The 23,549-nt window shown below is 44.1% G+C and overlaps 2 protein-coding genes across 2 annotated transcripts; both read right to left on the bottom strand.

Annotated features, from left to right (window-relative positions):
* Positions 1 to 10,112: 10,112 nt before the first annotated feature.
* On the bottom strand, positions 10,113 to 12,220 carry LOC309535521 (interferon-induced transmembrane protein 1-like). The gene is made up of 2 exons (XM_082228650.1): positions 11,883 to 12,220; positions 10,113 to 10,759 (listed from the first exon to the last, which is right to left on the bottom strand). Exons 1-2 carry the CDS (start codon positions 12,081 to 12,083, stop codon positions 10,616 to 10,618), a joined length of 345 nt encoding a protein of 114 aa, XP_082084776.1. The 5' UTR covers positions 12,084 to 12,220; the 3' UTR covers positions 10,113 to 10,615.
* A 2,307-nt stretch (positions 12,221 to 14,527) lies between these two features.
* On the bottom strand, positions 14,528 to 19,553 carry LOC309514538 (uncharacterized protein). Its single transcript, XM_082191695.1, has 2 exons — positions 19,317 to 19,553; positions 14,528 to 15,237 (listed from the first exon to the last, which is right to left on the bottom strand). The coding sequence occupies exons 1-2, from the start codon at positions 19,512 to 19,514 to the stop codon at positions 15,052 to 15,054; spliced, it is 384 nt and encodes a 127-aa protein (XP_082047821.1). The 5' UTR covers positions 19,515 to 19,553; the 3' UTR covers positions 14,528 to 15,051.
* Between the last annotated feature and the right edge of the window lie 3,996 nt (positions 19,554 to 23,549).

Genomic DNA, 23,549 nt, shown 5'->3' with positions numbered 1-23,549 from the left:
GACGATGAGAGAGATGAACCAAGGCAAATGACAAGAGTCTGCCTTGCAAGCAGTAGGTTCCAGGTTCAGTTCCCAGCATCTCCATGTAAGGTTGGGAGACCCCTGCCTGAAACCATGGAGAACCGCTGCCGGTCAGGTAGACAATACTGAGCTACATGGACCAATGGTCTGACTCAATATAAGGCAGCTTCCTATATTCCTATGACAAGACTTTCCCACCACCAAGACCGCCCAATTTCTGAACAGACTGGAAGTTAAATCCTACTTCAAACACCTGCCAACAGGGCAGTATCCACTGGAACAGAGTGCATCAGGCTAGCTCTGTCCTTCAGCCCCCCTCTGCTGCTCCCTGCCTCCCACAGGACATAGGCTGTGTGAAGTGACCTCATTCCATTTAACAGCAGGGCCAATCCTATGGCCCTCAGTCAACTCCAAAGGGCCATAAATGGCTATGTTCCACAAATCTCATGGGAGCTATACTGCACAGCCTTACATATGCAAAATAATTTTGTGCAACTAAAGATGAAATCTTATGTGCTTCACAGTGAAAACGTATAGACAGGATTTGTTTGCTTGAGCTGTTGGGGAACCCATTAGAATGCATCTTTTCCTCTTTTAACCACTACAGAAATGCTTTTATTTATTTAGGCCATCATAGGAGCACCTATCAACTTTCAAGATGTAGATAATCTGTTTTACAAAGTCCTATCTTCTTAACTTAGGCATCCTTCAACATGGTGCTAGCAAGACTCACTATCCACCACTGACACCCAAGTGGCCTGTATAGGTCAGCTTCCATCTAATCATGCAGCAACCATTTGGGGGGATTATAAAATGTCTATCACATGATGAGGATGGGAGCCTCCCATACAGAAGCACAGCTTCTTTGTACCATCAAATTAAAACAATACAGTGCACCACACAGTAAAAATTACAAATCCAGAACTTGTCAATACCACAATGGCACAAAACATTGATCGGAGGCATGGATTCTAAAGATTCTTACAATGCATTTTCTTTCTTTTTTAAAAAAGATATTTATTAAAGTTTCAACATATTACAAAAATAAGAGAAAAGAGAAAGAAAAAAAAAGAACATACAAAATAAAAACGATTAAAAACAGATCAGTCTTTCCATATCTTATCTTTCATTTGCTTGTTTCCCTGACCTCCTAGAATCATAGAATCATAGAGTTGGAAGAGACCACAAGGGCCATCGAGTCCAACCCCCTGCCAAGCAGGAAACACCATCAGAGCACTCCTGACATATGGTTGTCAAGCCTCTGCTTAAAGACCTCCAAAGTAGGAGACTCCACCACACTCCTTGGCAGCAAATTCCACTGTCGAACACCTCCCTTTTTTGTATTCCATTTCAATTAGTTAATTCAGCAAATCCTTTCCCTCTTTGATTTTATCTTAATCTTTTATCTTAATATATTATAACTTTAGATTATCACCTGTTAACCATCCATTTTTACATATTCCTTTATAACATTGCTGCTAAAAACCACTTAACTTCAATCCAACATCATTCTAACATTCATTAATTTTACAGTATTTCTGTAGATAGTCTTTAAATTTCTTCCAATCTTCTTCCACCAACTCTTCTCCCTGGTCTCAGATTCTGCTGGTCATTTCCGCCAATGCCATATAGTCCATCACCTTCATCTGCCATTCTTCCAGAGTGGGTAAATCTTGTGTCTTCCAATACTTTGCAATAAGTATTCTTGCTGCTGTTGTAGCATACATAAAGTTAGTTCTATCCTTCTTTGACACCAGTTGGCCAACCATGCCCAGGAGAAAGGCCTCTGGTTTCTCCAGAAAGGTATATTTAAATACCTTTTTCATTTCATTATAAATCATCTCCCAGAAAGCCTTAATCCTTGGGCACGTCCACCAAAGGTGAAAGAATGTACCTTCAGTTTCTTTACATTTCCAACATTTATTATCGGGCAAATGATAGATTTTTGCAAGCTTGACTGGTGTCATGTACCACCTGTATATCATTTTCATAATATTCTCTCTTAAGGCATTACATGCCGTGAACTTCATACCTGTGGTCCATAACTGTTCCCAGTCAGCCATCATTATGTTATGTCCAACATCTTGTGCCCATTTAATCATAGCAGATTTCACCGTTTCATCCTGAGTATTCCATTTCAACAGCAAGTTATACATCTTTGACAAAATCTTAGTTTTGGGATCTAACAGTTCTGTTTCCAGTTTTGATTTTTCCACTTGGAAGCCAATTTTCTTGTCCAAATTATATGCCTCCTTTATCTGATAATAATGAAGCCAATCTCACACTTTATTTTTTAGCTTTTCAAAACTCTGCAATTTCAATTTGTCTCCCTCTTGTTCCAAAATTTCCCAATATTTCGGCCATTTGGCCTCCATATTGAGCTTTTTCTGAGCCTTCGCTTCCATCGGTGACAACCACCTTGGGGTTTTATTTTCAATAGATCCTTATATCTTATCCAGACATTAAATAATGCTTTCCTGACAATATGATTTTTAAATGCTTTATGTGCTTTGACCTTATCATACCACAAATATGCATGCCATCCAAATACATTATTAAAACCTTCTAAATCCAAAATGTCTGTGTTTTCAAGAAGCAGCCATTCTTTCAGCCAGCAAAAAGCTGCTGATTCATAATAAAGTTTAAGGTCTGGCAGGGCAAATCCACCTCTTTCCTTTGCGTCCGTTAGTATTTTAAATTTCATTCTAGGCTTCTTGCCCTGCCAGATGAATCTAGAAATATCTCTCTGCCACTTCTTGAAACAATCCATTTTATCCAAAATTTGCAATGTTTGAAACAAAAACAACATTCTGGGCAATACATTCATTTTTATCGCAGCAATGCAGCCTAGCAGTGAAAGCTTCAAATTTGACCAAATTTCTAAATCTTTTTTCACTTCCGTCCAGCATTTTTCATAATTGTCTTTAAATAAATTCCCATTTTTAGCTGTCATGTTAATCCCCAGGTATTTCACTTTCTTAACCACTGTTAAGCCTGTCTCGTTCTGAAACCTCTCTCTCTCAATCACTGTTAAAAAAATTTCTAAAACCTTTGTTTTTAACTTATTCAGTTTAAATCCTGCAACCTGACCAAACTCTTGAATCAGTTCCAAAATTCTTTTAGTACTAGATTCTGGCTCCTGTAATGTCAATACTAAGTCATCTGCAAATGCTCTCAATTTGTACTGTTACAATGCATTTTCTCCAATACCTCTGTGTCCACAGATGTGTACTGTGATTTGATGGTGATTCTGTTTGGAACACCTGTTTAAAAAATTATGAAAATTCATGAGAACATGTGCCTTGGGTCCATGTTTTTGTGCCATTGCAGTGCATTTTTGTTCCATGGTGGTAGTAAACAGCTAGTCTTTAAATTTTACTGCGCAGTCAGCAGACACCAATGTAAGCTTTAACTTGATAGTGGTTTACAGGGCATCTCATGTAATAATCATACAAGAGGATCAATGTTTTATTTGCTAGATGCTACTTTTACCTTCTTGCTGTTTTGTGGTGGTGCCCACATCACGTTTTCACAATGCTAAATGTACCCAGGGCCAAAAGATTGAGGAACACTGATTTCTAATCAGAGCAGTATGCCAGCTACAGCTGAATGGAGCTGTTAAGTGAACACTGTTAAATAATGAGCAGTATGACCATGATGATGCTGGGTCCCAAAAGGTTGAATGCCACATTCTACCAACCAAATTCTTAAGATTTAAAAAACTCAAAAGCATTAACCTTTCTAGTTGAAAGATGCAATGTTAGTTTAATACATAGTTTCACCCTGATAGGGGAATCAAACAACTACCCAAACACTAATGTTTTTAAAAATGCAGTGGGGGTCCTAAATGTTTCAGTCCAGAATAGTTTTAACTGTTTTTACCAACAAGAAAACTGTTTCCACAGAATCAGAAGAATATGCCTTTATTTGCAGAGAATTCACCAGAGACTTCATATTTCAATACGTGAAAGCTCTAATACACTTTAATTGAGAAACTTGTGAAAATCCTGAAAAATGAAACAGAAAGAGTGATGGTTCCCATCAACATCATGAACTAGGAATGCCACAAATCCAGACTTTAGTACAGAGAAAACATCACTCAAACATTGAGACAGGTATTGAGAAACACAAACTGGATAAAGAAGTTGAGGATGATCACCCTAACCTTTCATAGTCCTTGTAAACAAGGTGGGATTGTAGAGCTGCAAAGAAGAGCATAAACCTTTATATCTTCAGATGTGCCAGATGTCCGGTCTTCTTTAGACTTTTTCATTCCTTGCAAGTGTTAAGAGCAAAGTGGGTATAATCAAAGCAGAAGAAAGTGCAGCCAATGCACACTAAGGATATAAATACAGTACGGAGCAGAATATCCTTAACACACAAGTTCCAGCTTAGCCAGCTCGAATCATTGGTATCTCTGCAGTATTGCTTTCACTGCTCTATGGAAAGGTGGTGGATCAAACGTAATCACGGCGACCATACTAACGAAGAATATGATTCCCACTATCAAAGCAAGGATATTCAGGTACTTTGCTTTCCTGCCATGCATAGCTGCACCTTCATTATCTCCCATGACTTTACAATCCCTTGACTGAAGCAGAGGTAGAGAAAAAAAATATGTATTTTTAATAAAAAATAAAGAAAATTAGCAGTAGAAATATCATTGCACATGCTTTAAACACCTGGAAGTCAAACGGGCTTTTTGTGGTTGTTGTGCGATCATTTCAAACCAAGAACTTCCTGCTCAGTGTTACCACTGCAGCATCCTTGTTAGCAATGAGATAGTACTCTTTTCAAATACTAATGATTTACTTGGCAATTATATTCTGATACACTGCCCGCATATGAAAGGTAAAGGACCCCTGAAAGTTAAGTCCAGTCGCGAACGACTCTGGGGTTGCGATGCTCATCTCACTTTACTGGCCAAGGGAGCCAGCGTTTGTCCGCAGACAGTTTTTCTGGGTCATGTGGCCAGCATGACTAAGCTGCTTCTGGCAAAACCAGAGCAGCACACAGAAACGCTGTTTATCTTCCTGCTGGAGCGGTACCTATTTATCTACTTGCACTTTGACATGCTTTTGAACTGATAAGGTTGGCAGGAGCTGGGACCAAGCTACGGGAGCTCAACCCGTCACGGGGATTCGAACCGCCGACCTTCTGATCGGCAAGCCCTAGGCTCAGTGGTTTAGATCACAGCACATATTAGAAAGTGCATTGGTCAAATGGCATTTATGTCTTCTGTTCTCCACAGTACATTATAATTTGGGGTGAATAAATGAGGCAGCCTTTTTTTTGATAGTATAAACATATCTACCTCATTGCCTGTTGGTAATAGGGAGCTTTTACCAAAAAATAACTTTTTGCCCATTTTGCCTAGCTTGGCCCCTTCTCACTGGAGAAGATCTATAATTTACTGAAATATTTGTGGGAGCATCACAGGAAAGGTACAGTACAGAGAATACGAAATTCCCTAATTCCATTTGGTTTTTGTATTTTTGTTTTAATGACATTGCTTGAATTTATACTGTACGCCACTGTAGGCCCTTGGTTCATAGACTATTAAACAAAAGCTGGTGGCACTTTGTTTTAAGCCTTCCAGAGCAAGCCTTTTTGTGACAACAATATATATATAAAATACCATATTATACACATGCAATGAAAAGTACATAGGGCACCCATCTTTTTACCTCTGTTTGCAGCTAAGGTGTGTTAAAAGGCCTCTGACTCCACCCTGCAGCCTAGCAGTGCCTGGTTCCTACCATCAATCAACCCATCCTTAGCTAGATTACATGGGTGAGGGGAATGAAAACTCCCTTGGAAAGTGGGGTAGGGAGAGAACGCTTTAGTTTAGGGTTAACACTGTTGGGGTAGGGGCCTCTGTGACAGCTGTGTGACGGGCAGAAATTTAACAGGTAGAGATCCCCCCCCCCCATCACAGAGGCAATGAGGGGAGAGCTGTTAAAGCCAAATGCTGCTAGGAAAGGGGTCAGTGGCCCACTCCAAGACCCGAGTGAATGGGGTGGAAGAAGAATGACGTCTGCCCCAGAAAATGAGAGTAGAGGCAGAAATGCTATCCAGTCCCATGGGGAGGAAAAGGAGCCAAGACTGAGGGAGGGCAGAAAACCGGAAGCGGGGGGGGCAAATAACTGGGTTAGTGAGATAATGGCGCTTTCCCGCCCTTTTTTTCGTGGGGGTGGGGGAGAAGGGCGGCTTCACCTTGATGGAGAAAATGAGAGCCGCGAAACCGAGGCAGAAGTGGTTCATGAAGGTTAAGCTAAACATCGACCAGAGGACGAAGTCTTGCGGGGGCTGGACGGCGACGCAGGCCACCGGGTAGGGGTAGGGGCTCGCGGGGGGCGGCGTGCGGGGCCTGTACGGGTCGTACGGAGCCACTCTGAGGACAACCGGCGACGACACGGGCTGCATGGCGGCGCGGGGCGGCAAGGGCAGGAGGCGGCGGGCGCCGGCCGCTGAGGCGAAAGGGGGCGCGGCGGGCGCGGGCCGAGGGCGGGTCCTGATTGGGCGGCGCGTGAGAGAAGCCGCCGCTTTCGATTCTGAGAAAACCACGAGGGAGGGAAGCGGCCGGGGGCGAGTTAGAGCGGGGGCAGAGTTCGTAGGAAACGAAACTCGGATGGGAGAGGCAGGCAGGGAGCTGTGGTGCTCCGACGGATTGCTCCGGAACACGAAGCGTCGGTGGCAGCAACTCCGCTAAAACAATAAATGTTGACAGTTCCTTGGAGCCAGCGAGCTCAGGATCAGCTCACCTGTGGGGGGTGGGGTGGCGCGTGGTGTGGAGACCCTACTTAGGGAAGCACCCAGGGTCCGGGGAGCTTTTAGGTAACAAGCAACTACAGTAATAAGGCTGTTGCAGGATTTCTCCCAGTCAATAACGACAGACACGGGTTCTTTCCGAGGAAGGCTAAATTTATTCACCTGCGCCGGGGCGAGAATCAATTCTTAAAGGCTGCTCCCAGATCGTTTGCTGGGGCTTCCTCTTTATAGTGAGCAACAGCCAGCTTTGAAAAAGCAGGACTTGTCTCAAGCCTCCTTCACCTCCTGTTCTGTCTGCCAAGCAGCAAAGAACCACCCCCGTTCGCCCAAACTGCAACTGCCAAACTGTGCGTTTTTGGCCCAGACTGCCGACCTATGCAAGTTTAAAAACAGACACTAGATAGCTCACCCCTTCTGACGGACACGTGTCAGACTTCCCGGCATAAATGGTTTACACAGCGCTTTCTGCTACTCTCCAGGGTGAGGGTGTTGGGAAAGACCGATTCCATTCGGGCCCTCCATCAAGGCTAATAAGTAATAATAACACTCTCTAGCTAAAGGATGGCTATCCCACGTCTCTTCTGCCCTCCATTCTCATGTTAAGAAAGGGGGTGGGGGCATAGGAACCAACTCCTAGGGCCCCCCATAAAATATTTGATGGGCACTGCTATTCAGATACAGTGGACGCTTGGGTTGCGAACGTGATCCATGCGGGATGCACGTTTGCAACCCACATCTGCACACGCGCGGGTCGCGATTCGGCGCTTCTGCGCATGCGTGACTGCCAAAACCCGGAAGTAACCTGTTCTGGTACTTCTGGGTTTTGGAGGTCTGCAACCCAAAAAAACGCAACCTGAAGCGGCTGTAACCCGAGGTATGACTGTAGTGTGCTTGTGACACATCATGTGATGGATTTTCAGGGTGAGGCTTATTTCTCCCCCCACCCCAAATATTTTATACAAGTTGACGTCTCTGCAGGGGAGAATAAGAAAAGTTCTATCAGAACAGGAATGAGGAATCTATAGCCCCCTCCCGATGTTTTCAACAACAATGCTCACCATCCCTGACAGTTGGTCATATTGACTGCAGGGTTTTTGGAGTCAGAATACCAACATCTGGAAGGCCGCAAGTTTCCTTGAAGCAAGAGGGATGTTTTAAAAAGTGGCTTCTAACAAAGTGAAATGATAGCTGCAGTTCCCTGAAACAGCACAGTGAGCTGGGGGAATGGAACTGCATGTTGGCAATTATCAAATTATGATGAGCACAAATAAACATGACACTGTCCTCATCAAAATTTGGGAGACACATTTATTTAAAGAGCACAGGGAAGTGAGATGAATACATGGCAACGCTTAGGACTGTTAGCCCTTTGCAGCAAGAGCCTGTCTTCTCTGTAAAGCATCATTTACGTTGATGGCATAACAACAATCAATCCACATAGCTCACTTGGTAGAGCGGGAGACTCTTAATCTCAATGTTGTGGGTTTGAGCCCCACACTGGGCAAAATATTCCTGCATTGCAGGGGGTTGGACTGGATGACCCTCATGGTCCCTTCCAACTCTACAGTTCTATGATCCTAACGCAATTGATTCTCAACCAGCAAGGCATGATCCTATAAGGAGATCATGAGAAGAAATGAGCAAGCTTCTCCCAACCTGCAATTTTTCTCATAGTGCTAATCTTTTTAGACAGAAGGCAGCATCAACCCACCATCCAAACTGTACACTGTTGCCATGAGAGTGTGTGCTTTCCCATGATTTAATTCTAGGCTGAAGATACACAGTCGGCAATGCTAATTCTTACACCTAGAACCATTTTAATTAAAAGATGCCGTGTGTGTGTTTCCAAGAGAATTAAGTAGTCCCATATATTAAAATGTTTAATGGGTCTAGGGATATTTGGATTCCTTAAATGACTGACCTCCCAGATTAATTTTTTTTATTCATGTAAAAAGTCATCAGAATATTACATAAATCTACATGTTGCATCCAGTCTGGCCCATGAAACCATAATATTGAAGAATCCTACAAAAGGGGAGCCTCAATGTTTTAAGTTTTATACCAACAAGAAAGCAATTGACGCAGAATAAGGTAGGCATGTTTTTATTTGCTCAGAATTCACCCCAGACTTCATGTTTCAATACAGAAAAGCTGCAGTACACGTCTTGAGTGAGAAACCTGTTGAACTGGAAAACTTAATGGTGTAACGTTGAAAAGTGTTGATCACTTTTCCTACCTGGGCAGTTATCTTTCCTCAAGGACTGACATTGATGCCGGAATCTAGCATCACCTGAGCTTTGCAAGCGCAACTTTCAATTGAAGCACAGAGTGTTTGAGGACTGGGACCAACTTTACTGTACACTTGTGAAGCATGGACCACTTATTAATGCCATTTCCAAGTCCTCAAAAGATTCCATCAATGGTGTCTCAGAAAATTTTTACACATCACTTGAGAAGACAGGCAAACGAATATCAGTGTACTGGAAGAAGCAAAGATCACCAGTGTTGAATCAATGATTCTTCAACATCAACTTTGTTGGACTGGTCATGTTGTTTAGATGCCTTATTATTGTCTTCCAAAGCAACTGCTCTATTCCCAACTCAAGAATGGAAAGCGAAATACTGGTGGACAACAAAAGAGGTTTAAAGACTCTCTCAAGGCAAATCTAAAAAAATGTAACATAAGCACTGATAACTGGGAAACACTGGCCTGTGGTGAGCACTCCAGCTGGAGAGCAGCCTTTACCAAAGGTGTTATGGACTTTGAAGCAGCACAAACCCAGGGCAAGAAGGAGAAACGAGCTAAGAAGAAGGCATGTTTGGCAAACCCTCACTGTGATCAACTCCCTCCAGGAAACCTATGTCCCCACTGTGGAAGGACGTGTGGATCCAGAATTGGCCTCCCAGTCACTTACAGACTCACTATTAAGACCATTTTCATGGAAGACAATCTTTCTTGGCTACAAGCGATCACCAAAGAAGAAGTAGTGTGCTTTCTTTAGTGGTTTAATTCTAGGCTGAAAGTACACAGAAGAGTGATTTCTTACATCTGACACCCTTTTAGTTACCATACATACATACAAAATCATGCTCTTTCATTTGGTTCCATTAAATTAATGGTCCCCCAGTTAATTTCTCCCCTATTTATTTATTTATTCATTCATTCATTCATTCATTCATTCATTCATTTAAAAGTCATGATAATATATGGATGTAGGCCTGTAAAGCATTAATGCTGGAGAACTATACAAAGGAGAGTCTCAATGTTTTAGATCCTGAAAAATGTTCAATGATTTTATCAAGAAAATGTTCACACAGAATAAGGACTTAGTTTTATTTGCTCAAAATTCATCCCATAATTCATGTTTCAATAAAGAAAAACTCCCAGTGTACATCTTGAGTGATAAACCTGTTGAAGTAGAAAACAGATCATAAAAAATACTGTTTAGATCTCATGAGTAACAGGAAGAGGCAAGGCCACAAATTCGAATCTTGGACAAAGAAAAAACACTCATACAAACACTTTATTTTCTCAATAAAAGTCTCAAACTGGATGGCAAAGTTGAAGATGACATCAGAGTCTCTCTTCCACCTTCATGGCAAATAGTGCTGAGACCTTTATGTCTCCAGAAATGCAGGATGTACCAGGTGTCATGTAGAATGCCTCCTTCCTTGCAAGTGAAAGAGTAGGGTGGGTACCCTCAGAGAAGAAAAGGCAGCAAAGCTTACAAGAAGTGCTATAACACTGGGGGAAATATTCTGCACACACTTTGCCACTGAGCCAACATTCAGTGGCCATTCCTCTTCATCTACACCATTGCTGCTAAGCGCCGTAGCGAACGATGATGATGATGAAAACGATGAAGAATATGATGCTCAGTATCAGAGCAGCGATGTTCAGACACTTGGAGGTCCTGCCATAGGTAGCTGCAATTTCAGAATATCCAAGCACTTTGTTATCCCTAGACTGAAAGGGGAGAAAAGAGAATTTTTAACAGTATTAATTATGAAAATTCACAATGGACATATATTTGTACATGCTGAACGCCTAAAGCTCCAATAAACTTTCCATGATTGTCTAATCTTATCAAAACACACACTCCTCAACACTAACTGCATTGGTTAGAATCATAATCCACATGCAACAGAAACGACTTGCAGCACGGTGGCAAGATGCACATGTCTGTGGACTAGAGATAGGAGCAACTTTCAATCTAAGTTGCCCCATCTTCTTGGCCCCAGTCCCTGCCCCCCACTCTCACCCAGAGCTACCAGCCAGGGTCCTCAGCTCACAAATACTCCAAAAAACCAAAGACCAGTTCCGAAGGTTTTTCTACTAACTTGTGGATCACTTAATAAGAACACGTTTTACAGATGTATCCTGTTATAAGCATGGTGTACAAGTTTTCATAATGTACTTTCAGGGGTTTCTGGGGAAACTTGAAAGGAAAGAGGGAGGTGGAGAACAATCCTTTAAGTGCTTGTTAAGAGCTGACACTTTTCAGGGCTCATGTATATTAGAGCTGTATGGCATTGATTCAACAGGTAAAGTGTTCCTTAAAACAAACCGTTGGGAACCTGCATCTGTTGAACTCTGATAATTTATTATGTTTTATATATGCTGTAAGCCGCCCAGAGTGGCAGGGTAAACCCAGTCAGATGGGTGGGGTATAAATATCATCATCATCATCATTCAACCTGTCTAATGAACGAATAGAGGTATAAAGCAGTGGCGTAGCGTGAGGGTGCAGGGGGGGCCGGGCGCAACATCTGGGGGGGCACTCACAGCTCTCTGCCCCCTGCTAAAATCCACGGATTAGGGGGTGCAAATTACTTGCCTTGCCCCGGGTGCTGACAACCCACGCTATGCCACTGGTATAAAGCCTGCCGAGAAAGGAACGCAAAGTGGTAGTGAGCCTAGGATGGGAGACAGAGGAAATAAAGAGAAAGAACTGCCTCACAAAGATAGGTGAATGCTCGAGTAAACAAAACAGAAAAGCAAGAAAGAAATACTACCCAGTCACAGGGAGAGAGATAAGTGAAGACTACAGTGGCACTGGCGACAGAGAGGAGACCCGCACAGCCCTCACCTTGATGGAGTAGACGAGCGCCGCGAAGCCGAGGCAGCAGGCGTTCAGGAACGAGAAGCTGAACAGGGACCACAGCACATGGTCCTGGGGCGGCGGGGCGGCGACCCCTCCGGCGCGGGAGGGATACGGCGGCGCGCTCGGCTCATGGCCGCTGTGGAGCTGCATGTGGATGGCGACGGGGTGGTGTGAAGCGCTCTGCATGGCGTACAGTTCCCTGCGCTGCCCACGGCCGAGTGGCGAAGGGATTCAGCAGAGGGGAGGGGGGGGAGAGAGCGGGTCCCGCCTTGGGGCTGGGACGGGCGCTTCCCTGAGCCTCATTTGGAGAAGACGAAACCGAAGGAGCGCAGCGGTGGAGGGAGGGAGACGTAATTGCACGCTGAGCCCACTTGAAAGCCACCTGCTTCCAGTTGTAGCAAGTAGAAACGGAGGAAACGGAACCCCCCGTATTGTATTCAACAAGCAGGTGGCGATGTGCACCCCTCCTTTTCTGATCCCTTACTATCGGCTTGGTGTTCCTGCTGGCTTGTCTTCAGAGTGGAAAGGAAATCTCTAGGCTTTCAGCAAGTGTAATCTACGCTACCTGGGTCCGTAATATGCTGTTGCCAAACAACTCGGGACATGGGCATGGCCAGGATTTTTGTTGTGGGGGCAAGCTTTTGTTAGGGGGTGCAGAACCTCATGCTTCGGGAGTCGCTGGGGTGGGCAGGAAAGTTTTTTTGGGAGAGCCTGCTCACCACGCGATGGACTCGCTTTGCGCTTCCCAGAATTGGGAGGCGAGCAGCTGCTGCAATGACGTCTATTATTTTCCTGCAGCCTCTGGCTATCTGTTGCTCTCCACGCCCCTTTCTGTTCTGGGATCAGCCGTGGCCAAGGATCTCCCAGATGTTGCTTTGTCAACAACACTGATTTCCAAACTTTCCACTCTCAGACCATTTGAAAACTGCTGAGCATCTTGGTGAACCCCTTAATCATTTTTCTGCCTGTTGTTTAGCAACTATAATCTCCTCTTTATTTGATTTATCATTTATCATCATCATCATCACTATATTTACCCACCCTTCATCCTAATATCCCAGGGCAGGGGACACTTAAAACAGATTTAGTGAATAGTTTGAAACAACTTAAAATCACAGAAATAAGATGGGTCCTAAAAATATGCATCTCAAGTGTGAAAAGCCAGGATAAAGAGGTCCAAATAAGGCTGTGTACATCCCATATATTTCAAGCAGAAGCTCCTAAACCTCTTGGTAGTGTGTGCATGAATACACATGAGCGGTGGGGTGTTCTTCTTTCTTCTTTGGTGATCACCCGTAGCTGAGTAAGATTGTCTCCCATAAACATGGTTTGAACAATGAATCCGTAAGTGACTGTGGAAGCCAATTCTGGACCCACATGTACACATCACTTGGAAAGACAGGTGAACTAATATCAGTGTACTGGATGAAGCAAAGATCACCAGTGTTGAAGCAATGATTCTTCAACATCAACTTCGTTGGATTGGTCATGTTGTACAGATGCTAGATTATTGTCTTCCAAAGCAACTACTCTATTCCAAACTTAAAAATGGAAAGCGTAATGCTGGTGGTCAACAAAAGAGGTTTAAAGATTGTCTCAAAGCGGTGGGGTGCACACTTGGCTTTGGACGCATACCTAGTACTGTAATCTCAAAATCCAACATCTGGAGGGCAACCATTTCCCCTTCCCTAAAGAAGAGGGAAGTTCTCAAAGGCTTTCTAACAAAGTGGAATGATAGCTGCTGCTACCAGAAACAGCATCTGGCAATCATCAAATTATAAGCACAAATAAACATAGCACCAGGCACCTAAAAATTTGAAAGACTGTCAGCACTGAGGCAGGGAGAGGCCATTAGAAGGCAACATTTAGGGTTGTAAGCCCCTTGGAGCAAGAACATGTCTTCTCTGTAAAGCACCATATACAGGCAGTGACCGTTTACGGCAACTGATATGTGCGTGCGCACGTGCATCGCATCGAACCCAGAAGTGACCCAAAAATGTCACGTAAAGGGGCAGAACGGGGTGTTTGCAGGCTTTCTCAATGGTGCTTCAAATGAATGTGATTTTACTTAAACATCTGATGCCTTGGAATGCTACCCCCACGTAAATTGGGAGTTGCCTATATGTTGATGGCGTAACAACACAAATGTTTCTCAGCTACTAAGGCATGATCCCCTAAGGAGGTATACAAGAGAAGAAATGAGCAAGCTTCTCCCAACATGCACATTTGTCTCATGGGGTGAATCTTTTTAGATAGAAGGCAACATCTGTACACTGTTGCCATGAGAGTGTGTGCTTTCCCCTGTGGTTTAATTCTAGGCTGAAGATACACAGTCGGCAATGCTAATTCTTACACCTAGGACCATTTTAATTAAAAGATGCCGTGTGTGTGTTTCCAAGAGAATTACCATAAGTAGTCCCATATATAAAAATGTTTAATGGGTTTAGGGATATTTGGATCCCCTAAACGACTGACCTCCCAGATTATTATTTTTTTATTCATGTAAAAAGTCATCAGAATATTACATAAATCTACAAGTTGCATCCAGTCTGGCCCTTTTGAAGAATCCTACAAAAGGGGAGCCTCAGTGTTTTAAGTTTTAAACCAACAAGAAAGCAATTGATGCAGAATAAGGTAGGCATGTGTTTATTTGCTCAGAATTCACCCCAGACTTCATGTTTCAATACAGAAAAGCTGCAGTACGCATCTTGAGTGAGAAACCTGTTGAAATGGAAAACCAATCATAAAAAAATGATTAAATTTCATGAGCAACAGGATGTAGGAAGGCCAAGAATCCAGATCTTGAACAAAGAAAGAGCATCAAATAAATGTTGTTTCTCCATAAGCATCTTAAACTGGATGGTGAATTTCAAGATGACATCTGAGTCTCTCCTCCATCTTTCATAGAATCATAGAACTGTGGAGTTGGAAGGGACCCTAGGGGTCATCTAATCATCTTTGTAGGCAAACATGCCTCAACCTTTCTGCATCTCCATAAGTACCAGGTGCTGTGTGGAATGCCTCCTTCCTTGCAAGTGGATGAGCAGGTTGGGTACACTCAGAGAAGCAAAGGCAAGCCCAAGCTTACAAGCAATGCTATAATGCTGGGGAAAATATTCTGCCTTCTCAATTTGCCACTGAGCCAACACTACAATTAATTGCGTTTCTTCATCATCTCTTGCATTTGTGCTTGGAAAGCTGCTGCGAAGGTAGTAAAGATGATGATGACGATGATGAATATTATGATGCTCACTATCAGAGCAGCGATGTTCAGGCACTTGGAGGTCTTGCCATAGGTAGTTGCGCCTTCAGGATCTCCAACAACTTTGCGATCCCTTGACTGAAAGTGGCAGGTACAGGAAGGAGAGAAAAGAGAATTTAAAAATAAAAAGAACAATGAGAATTAACACTGAAAATACATTTGGATAGGCTTTGAATACCTAAAGCCCCTACAGACTTTCATGGTTGTTTAAATACGGTGATTATACCTGCTAGATTAAGATTCTGGCGTGGGATTAAACTAGGTATTGCGTAGCTGTTTTATCAGCATCCATTTCCACCGAGTTCCTCCCTAGCAATGTGCACTCAATACTTCACACGCCCGAGCTCAGTAATTCTTGCAGTCCTGTGCCAGTATTTGCAAATGGGAAGATGTTGGCTGGGTGTGATCTAGCAGCTCTGCTCTTTCATGTTACCTCTGTTTCTTGATTCAGTCTCCTCTGTTTAGAGAAGCACAGACCCACTTTCTCTCACATGCAACAGAAAACACCTGCAGCTGGTGGGGCACGATGTGTAAGTGTCTGTGGTCTACAGATGGGAATTTCCACCCCCCAAACCCTCCCACCCCAGAGCTACCAGCAAGTTTCATTTCTGTGCTGCACAGGGAGGAAAATAAATATTTCGTTTCTTCACCTCCCACAACTCATAACGGAAACCAGTGTTGGAGGGAGAGGAGGGGGTGCAGAGAAGAGAAGAGTAGCCCTTCCCCTTATTGTCACTGGTCCTGCCCAGGACCAGATCCAATCCTGTCAACAACCTCTATAACAGAAAATAGAGCCCCCAGAAACAAACAAAAAAAAGTTCCCCCACCCCTGGAATAGAGGAACTATAATTGTGGATTTGTTTGATATAGTTATTCCATCATTATTAGAAAACATTTTGAGAACAAACCGCTAATGCAAGACTTTACAACCTTGCCTTTTAAAAGAATTTGGCTCATTCTAAAAGCAAAGACTGGGGGCCTATCCACACTTACCTTTTGCCCCGCTTTTTCCAGGCACAGGTCCACATTCCTTGCAAAGCACCATGCCCTGAACTGCTCCTCCTTCCTTCCCTCCCTCCCTCCCCTTCTCTCTCTGTCTGTGGAGCAGCAGCAGCAGCGGTGGGAGAGCGTGTGCCTGTGCCGCCACCCCCCCCCAACCCACTCAGGCTCAGGCAGAGCCCCCAGGAGGCAGAGGCAGTAGAGAGGGGAGAGCTGTGCCAAGCTGCTTCTCTCTTGGCTGCAACACATTCTGCACTCCATAGCTCTTCAGCACTTACACGCAGGTATTATTCATGGGTTTCTTTTCCTGAGTAAGGTACTGCATTTTTGAAGTATCCCACCTTTCCACGTCTTTCCTGCCTCACTTTAAACCCCTTCTCAGCTTGGAAATACACCTTTGGGGAGCAATTTTCCTCTTTTGGCTCCTTTCTCATAGAATTAATAGTATTGTAGAGTTGGAAGGGACCCGAGGGTCATCTAGTCCAACCCCCTGCAGTGCTGGAATCTCAACTAAAGCATCCATGACAGATGGCCAGCCAACCTCTGCTTAAAAATCTCCAAGGGAGGAGAATTCAAAACCTCCAAAGGGAGTCTGTTCCACTATCAAAGAGCTCTTACTGTCAGAAAGTTTTTTTCTGATGTTTAGTTGGAATCTCCTTTCTTGTACTTTGAAGCCACTGGTTTGAGTCCTACTTTCCAGAGCAGGAGAAAACAAGCTTGCTCTATCTTCCATGTGACAGCCCTTAAGATATTTGAAGCTGGCTATCATATCTCCTCTCATTCTCCTCTTTTCCAAGCTAAACATACCCAGCTCCTTCAAGCGCTCCTCATAAGGCTGTTTCCAGACCCTTGATCATCTTGGTTGCCCTCCTCTGCACATGTTCCAGCTTGCTAATGTGCTTCTTAAATTGTGGTGCCCAGAACTTGGCACAATACTCCAGGTGTGGTCTGATCGTAGCATAATAGAGTGGTACTTGATCTAGAAACTAGACTTCTGTTGATGCAGCCTAGAATCGCATTGCTTTTTTTTAGCTGCTGCACCATCATGTTGTTGACTCATGTTGCCGTCTACTAAAACTCCTAGATCCTTTTAATATGTACTGCTGGTAAGCCAAGTGTCCCCCATCCTATATTCGTGCAGCTTGTTATTCCTACCTAAGCACAGAACCTTTCAGGCTGAAAAGGACTAGTGGGACTTATATGAACAGAAAGAGAAATCCATTCCCATGGGCTCCAGTGTCACTTGCTGCAATTCAGGGATTTTTTAAACAGGGAATTTTGTGAAGCACTTAACTAGACTTCAGAAGGTTTAAGACTGCAGCCCTCATCTGACCACATCACTCATAGGTGCCAACTCCCTATGGCTGAGTAGACCTCAGCTCTCCTGACAAAATTGGGATGGGGTTCAGACACCCAACTTTAAGGGGCCAGGCCTCGCTGCAGAGTGCCTCACTGCACCTACAACGAGCCCCATTGGGCTTTCCTGTGCATGTGGTGGGCCGCAAAAAGGTCTGAGAGGGTTTGTCACAGGTGCGAGGAGGGCAGCACCTATGACACCACCTAAATCCACTGTACTTGAGCAGTATTATGGCTGTCCACAGAAGCAGCATGCAGGTATGAGAGACTACATTCTCCCTTATTGCTCCAGTTATGCACTATTTGGGGATGGGGTTTGCCACTCTGTCTGTGGCTGAAGCAAGAGAAACAACATACACGATGAGGCATTACAAGTAAAGAGAAGGTGTGTGGAGTCTGAGGTGATGGGAACTGAGCTCCTTCCTGCCCCTTGGGAAGCGGGAGAGAAGGGAAGGACAGTCAGAGTGGGGGGGGGGAGAGGCGCGGCAAACTCAGTGACTGCCCCGGGCGGTAAAAGCCCTAGCTACTCCACTGGGGATGCCAGAATAAGGGTGCCAGAATATGACTCAACCTCTCACTACATGGTCACTTATTATGCCTACAGTTTTCATGTGGAAATGAGAGGCCACAAAGGCAGTTTGGTTTCACCGAACCATTTTGGCAAATATTAAGGACAACAAGAAGAACCAAATCACGACATGACATTTCTCAACATTCATCGTAAGCATGTGTTCTGCCCTTCCCAGAAAGCCAGAGCCTATACAGAACCTCATGCTACCCAAATCTGACTGTTAGCTTCTCATGTGCCACAAAGCCCCTTTGTCCTTTTTGCTACAGTAGATTTATTACTACTGCTATTCTAGAATGTAACAAATGCACATGTTGTTGGACGTGCCAAAGACACTTTCTCTAGAAAATGGTGGAACCTGCATTACATTCACAAACACTGCAGAGAGTGAGAGACACAATTACTCGTATGCTGTGCTTTTAATTTTGCGATGTTCTTTTCTTTCTGTCTTAAAGCAATATGCTACCAGTGTAAGGGAATTGTTGACATCATATTACAGTCTTAAGAACTAAAGTTGATGGTTTGTTCATTTTTGCTGTTGGAAGGTTTATGTTCAAACTGTACTGTGCAGAACATCAGATTCCAAATGGCTAGAAAATAACAGTAATGAATATGCTCATATAGTTAATACTTAATTATTAATAAAAGAGGAAGTGCCAAGCACATCCATTGTTTTAGAGCTCTGAGCGCAGCAAATGTCTGCTAATGAGTAGTAAACTTCAACCTGTGATTTTCCATCCTACAATTATCCAGTTCTCTTAATGAAACCATAGCTAGATGAGGTAACAGGAATTAAAACTTCCTTGGGAATGGGTGTGGTGGAAAATCCTTTAAGAGTTAGCTTACAATCAACACATTTCGTGGGAGGTGGAATGAGGGTCATGCCTACATAAGAGCTTCATGGCAGGCAGAAATTCAACAGGTGATGCATTTCAGAAAATAGGTTGTTGTAAAGACGCTGCACCTGTTGAATTTCTACTTGTCTGGGAGCGGGGACCTGATTAAGGTATAAAGCTGGCCAAGAAAGTGGCCAAAAGCGGCTAAAGAGGGAGGCAGAAGGAATAAAGAGGGCTGCCCCAGCAAAACAGGGGAGCGCTCCAGGCAAGGCGGAGGAGGGAGCAAGAAATAGCTATAACCCAGCCACAACGGGGTGCCAGGGAGAAGTCAATAATACTGCAGGGAGGCAGCAGAGAGGAGAGGAAGGTCAGGCAGCCCCCGTGCGCTCCCTCCTCACCTTGATGGAGAAGACGAGCGCGGCGAAGCCGAGGCAGCAGGCGTTCAGGAACGAGAAGCTGAAGAGGGACCACAGCACGTAGTCCTGGGGTTGTGGGCCCGTGGCCGCTCTGGCGTAGGGGTAGGGCGGCGCGTCCGACTCTTTGCCGTCGTGGGGCTGCATGTGGATGGCGACGGGGTGGTGCGGAGCGGTCTGCATGGTGAGAGGTCCCCAGCGAGTGGCGACGGCGAGCGCAGGGCGCGCGGCTGGAGTCTGCCCGGGGCTGGGCGCGGCTCTCGCGCTCTGATTGGGCAGGACGCGCCCAGGGGCTGAATTTGGCCCCCAGACTCGCAGGAAACGAAAGGGAAGGAGCGCAGCGGGTGGGGGAGCGAATTCCTCGCAGTGGGAGGCGGCGCTGCCCCTGGGGGCTTCGCCAAGACCCGCTTCGAAACCACTTTATTCTAGCTGCAACAAGTTTCGCGCGGCAGAAACGGGGATCAAGGAGGGAACGGAGCCCGATTCCTTTAATTCAACGATCGGGTGGCGATGTGCGCCCCTCGGTTTGGGATCCTGGACTATTGTACCCCCTCCCCAAATACCCTCTTCGCTTTTTCTTCTTGACGTGCTGGCGTTGTATTCAGAGTCAAAACGAAATCTCTGTAGGTTTTCAACAAGTGTCATCCGCGCCACGTGAGACCTTAATATGCGGTGGCCAAAGGCTTGGGGAGCCCCTGGGGGTGGACGGGAAAGCTTTTTGGGGAGAGGGGAGAGCCTGCTGTCTAAGCGGTGGACTCAGAATTAGGAGGCGAGCAGTGAACAAAACTCGGAAGTTGATTTCTTCTCTCTTGCATTAGTGCTCTAACTCCGGGCGCTGTGGCTTTTCTCCCAAAGGTAAAATAGCCTCGTGATGGGAAGGGAAGGGAACGCCAGGCTGGCAAGGGAATCATGATGCTGCTTTGCGTTTTGATTCAGGAAGGTCAGATTTCGGCTGCCTAATTCCAGTATTCCTTTTATTCCCAGATTTCAAGTTTAGTGACGCTTGAATCCTTCCAAGAATGGTTGAGCGGTATTTGTCAAAATATATAAAAAAATAAATAAAATTGTCCAGTGGCAGCTTAGAGACCAACAAAGTTTGTTCTTGGTATAAGTTTTCGTGTGCATGCACAAGTGGTATAAGCATGCACACGAAAGCTTATACCAAGAACAAACTTTATTGGTCTCTAAGCTGCCACTAGACTTTTTTTTAAAATTTATATATCGACTGCGTCAGACCAACACGGATACCTACCTGAATTTGTCAAGTTAGGTTTCTGCCTGGTCATTTAGTAGTATTTGCTTTTCTGCGCGGCATTTTTCATTTCCAGGATTGGTTTTAACATTAAAAACATTGTTTACAGAACCGCCCCTCCCTCCCCTATCAATGACTGGTGAGCTGTCTTTACTATGGCTGCGTGCATACTATACTAAATACCCTTCTTTCTTCCGTGATGTGTTTAAGGAGGTTTAAACATTTTTGGTAGTGCATATACGTATAACCATAAAGAAACAGCATAACGATGACGATGAAGCAAAAGAAAGGTATGGGAGAGGGTAGACAGCATGTCAGAAAAAAACAGAGAGGAAGGAAGATCAGAGCATATCGTAACATATGTTATAAAGATCATGGTCAGTTCTGTCGTGCGATTTCTGAGCAGACAAAAGTAGTTATTATCGGCAGAATTCCGTGTGCTGAAGGAAGATGGAGTGAGGCCATAAGTTCAATAAACTTGTACCATGTGGTGTAAATCTTGATTGCTTCTGGTCGTTTCCTTTGTTCTTTCCATTTAAAAGCCAGGTTTTCCATTTGCCAAAGTTTCATATACCATAGATTCAGTAAATATTGAATATTGTTTCCAGTGTTCTGCTTTTACTTTTCTGTCTGCCACAATACAAATCATCATTAAATATTTAAAGAAAATAGTTTGTGAGGAATCATCAAAAATTAACAATGAAGCCAACTGGCTTGTATTTTTTGATTAGTTATTTTTCCCATCGCATTGAAAACTTAAACCAAACACTAGTTTCTGTACAAGACCACTGTATATGATAAAAAGGTCGTTTTTCACCACAATTTCTTCCAACAAATGATAAGCAAATTTGAGTTAATTCTATTTAACTTGGAAGGAGTAAAATACCAATGTAAAATGCGTTATATCAAGTTATCTTTAATCCTTGGTGGCACAGAATTAAATGGAGCTTTGATACAAATAGTGTCCCACTGTTGTGGTTGAAGTGTAGTTTGAATATCTTGTTCCCAAGATGATTTAAAATCCTCATATGTACCTGCTTTCCCTCTGCTAATATGTTATAAAGTATAGACAGTAGTCCTTTAGTTATGACCTGTTGTTCTTATTAGGTTCTCAAGATTAGTGGGTGGTTTAGTAGCTTGTGAAATTACTTCTGACATCATAATAAAGTCATGTTCTAAATTAAACAGGCACCAGGAACATTTTGCACCTGGCTATTGGCCACTTGCGACCAAGTGAAGACACCTGGGCACCAGGATGGTACCTGACATCTCCATCATCTGGAGGTGCTTGTCTGGAGATCATTGGATCTGTACTGCTTTCACACACTAATAGTCCAGCCTGTAGAATTCTATCATTTACATTTTATCTGCACAATCATAATTAATTTCAGAAATGCTTTTTCTGTGCAGCCTGAGAAGGAGCAGTGAATAACGTTAATTGTTGTAGCTTGTCTTCACTTACTGCCCCCACAGTTGGGAAAAATATTCCTATGTTATGAATGGTCCGTGTCACCATTAAGAAAAAGAGGTAGCAATAGGCCAATATACTGTATTGGTCTGAAAATAAGCCACACCTTTAAAATTGGAAGGGGAGAAAGAAAAAAAGAAAAAACACCCAAATATAAGCCACTCCGTTCCTTGCCGCTCCTGGCTGTATACTTGGGGGGGGGGGGGAGCTGCGCTGCATTGCCAGTGGCCTTTCCCCTTCCTCGCTCTCTCCCTTCCCAGCATTTGCCGGAGAGGAGGACTACATGCAGGATGGGCACCACTTTGCCGCATTCCTGGTGCTGTTTGCCCCACGCTCCTGGCTGCATACTGCATGGTCGTGAATAAAAGCTGCACATTAACTTTTCACAGTCAGAATTTGGGGGGAAAGTGAGGCTTAGCTCAAAGTTGTTATCTGAGTCAGTCAGATCCAATCACAGTCAGTCCACCATTTGAAAAATAAGACAGCACTCAGGTGGCATGCCCCACCCCCATAGTGTGGGGTGTGCAACCCCCCCCCCACCCCAGGCCCCGGCAGCTACGCAGGTGGCCATTTGGGCTGGGGCCTCAGACTTCTTCCCAATGGTCTGTTGATAATGGCACCACTGATCACTTTGAATAAGGGTGTTGAAGGATCCAGATTAAAAGACAAATAAGACCTAGGATATTGCCTGAAATCATAAATTAATAGAGGACAACATTTTAAAGAGGAGGAAATTATTTAGGGGGCAACTAGAAAGAATCAGTCAGAATGCAAGAAATGTTTTGGACTATGATCAGTTGCCAACAGAATTTCTACTGACACACAGACAAGGGTGGGAGAATTTCTGGCTTTCTTAGTGCTGTTTCTTTGGCAAGAGTGGAACATTTTCATCCTTGCATTAGTGAGAAGATAACATTTACGGAGAGACACTGAATCCTTTCAGGGGAGGAATTATTTGCTTCCAAGTACGTTTTCACACACTCTCAGTCAGTTTCCCCTATTTGTTGGGGGTTCTGATGTTGACCAATGTCTTCTTTGGTTTTCCATCTAAGTTCTTCACGCTTTTCTTAATTTTGCAGCTTTTCTCTATCCATGGCCAAGAATCTGTCACAAACTACTTCCTTCCAAGGTCCATTTTCACAGATCTTGCCCTAAACTCTGACTAGACTCATGAGTGTAGCCAGAATTTACCCTAAGTTGGGGGGCACAGAACCGAGCTATCTGTGATGCAGTTGGTCAGTTAGTTATGTGTTTTTATTTATTTACTTGATTTAAGGGTGGCAGTGCCAAAGTTGTTGAACTTTTTTTGGGGGGGCACCAAAAATATGCGCCACATCGGGCTACCTTAAAAAGTGCCAAAAACATGTGCCGCGCCAACTTCCATCCAGGGTCTGACAGTGTGTTCTGGCTGGGAAAAAAAGCCCTGGGCTACACCCATGACTAGACTTCTATTACTTATATCCTTCCTAATTTATTTTTTTCTTTTGCCCCTTGGTAA

The sequence above is a fragment of the Podarcis vaucheri genome, assembly GCF_965113315.1.
Source record: "Podarcis vaucheri genome assembly, chromosome: 1".
NCBI classification, from domain to species: domain Eukaryota; kingdom Metazoa; phylum Chordata; class Lepidosauria; order Squamata; family Lacertidae; genus Podarcis; species Podarcis vaucheri.
This window is presented reverse-complemented; position numbering and strand designations above follow the sequence as displayed.

Coding starts and splice junctions, on each gene's coding strand:
- LOC309514538 (XM_082191695.1), bottom strand. CDS start 19,514: ATGCAGACCGCTCCGCACCACCCCGTCGCCATCCACATGCAGCCCCAC. Junction 15,238..19,316: donor CGCTCGTCTTCTCCATCAAG/GTGAGGAGGGAG, acceptor TGCCACTTTCAG/TCAAGGGATCGCAAAGTTGT.
- LOC309535521 (XM_082228650.1), bottom strand. CDS start 12,083: ATGCAGAGCGCTTCACACCACCCCGTCGCCATCCACATGCAGCTCCAC. Junction 10,760..11,882: donor CGCTCGTCTACTCCATCAAG/GTGAGGGCTGTG, acceptor CTCCCCTTTCAG/TCTAGGGATAACAAAGTGCT.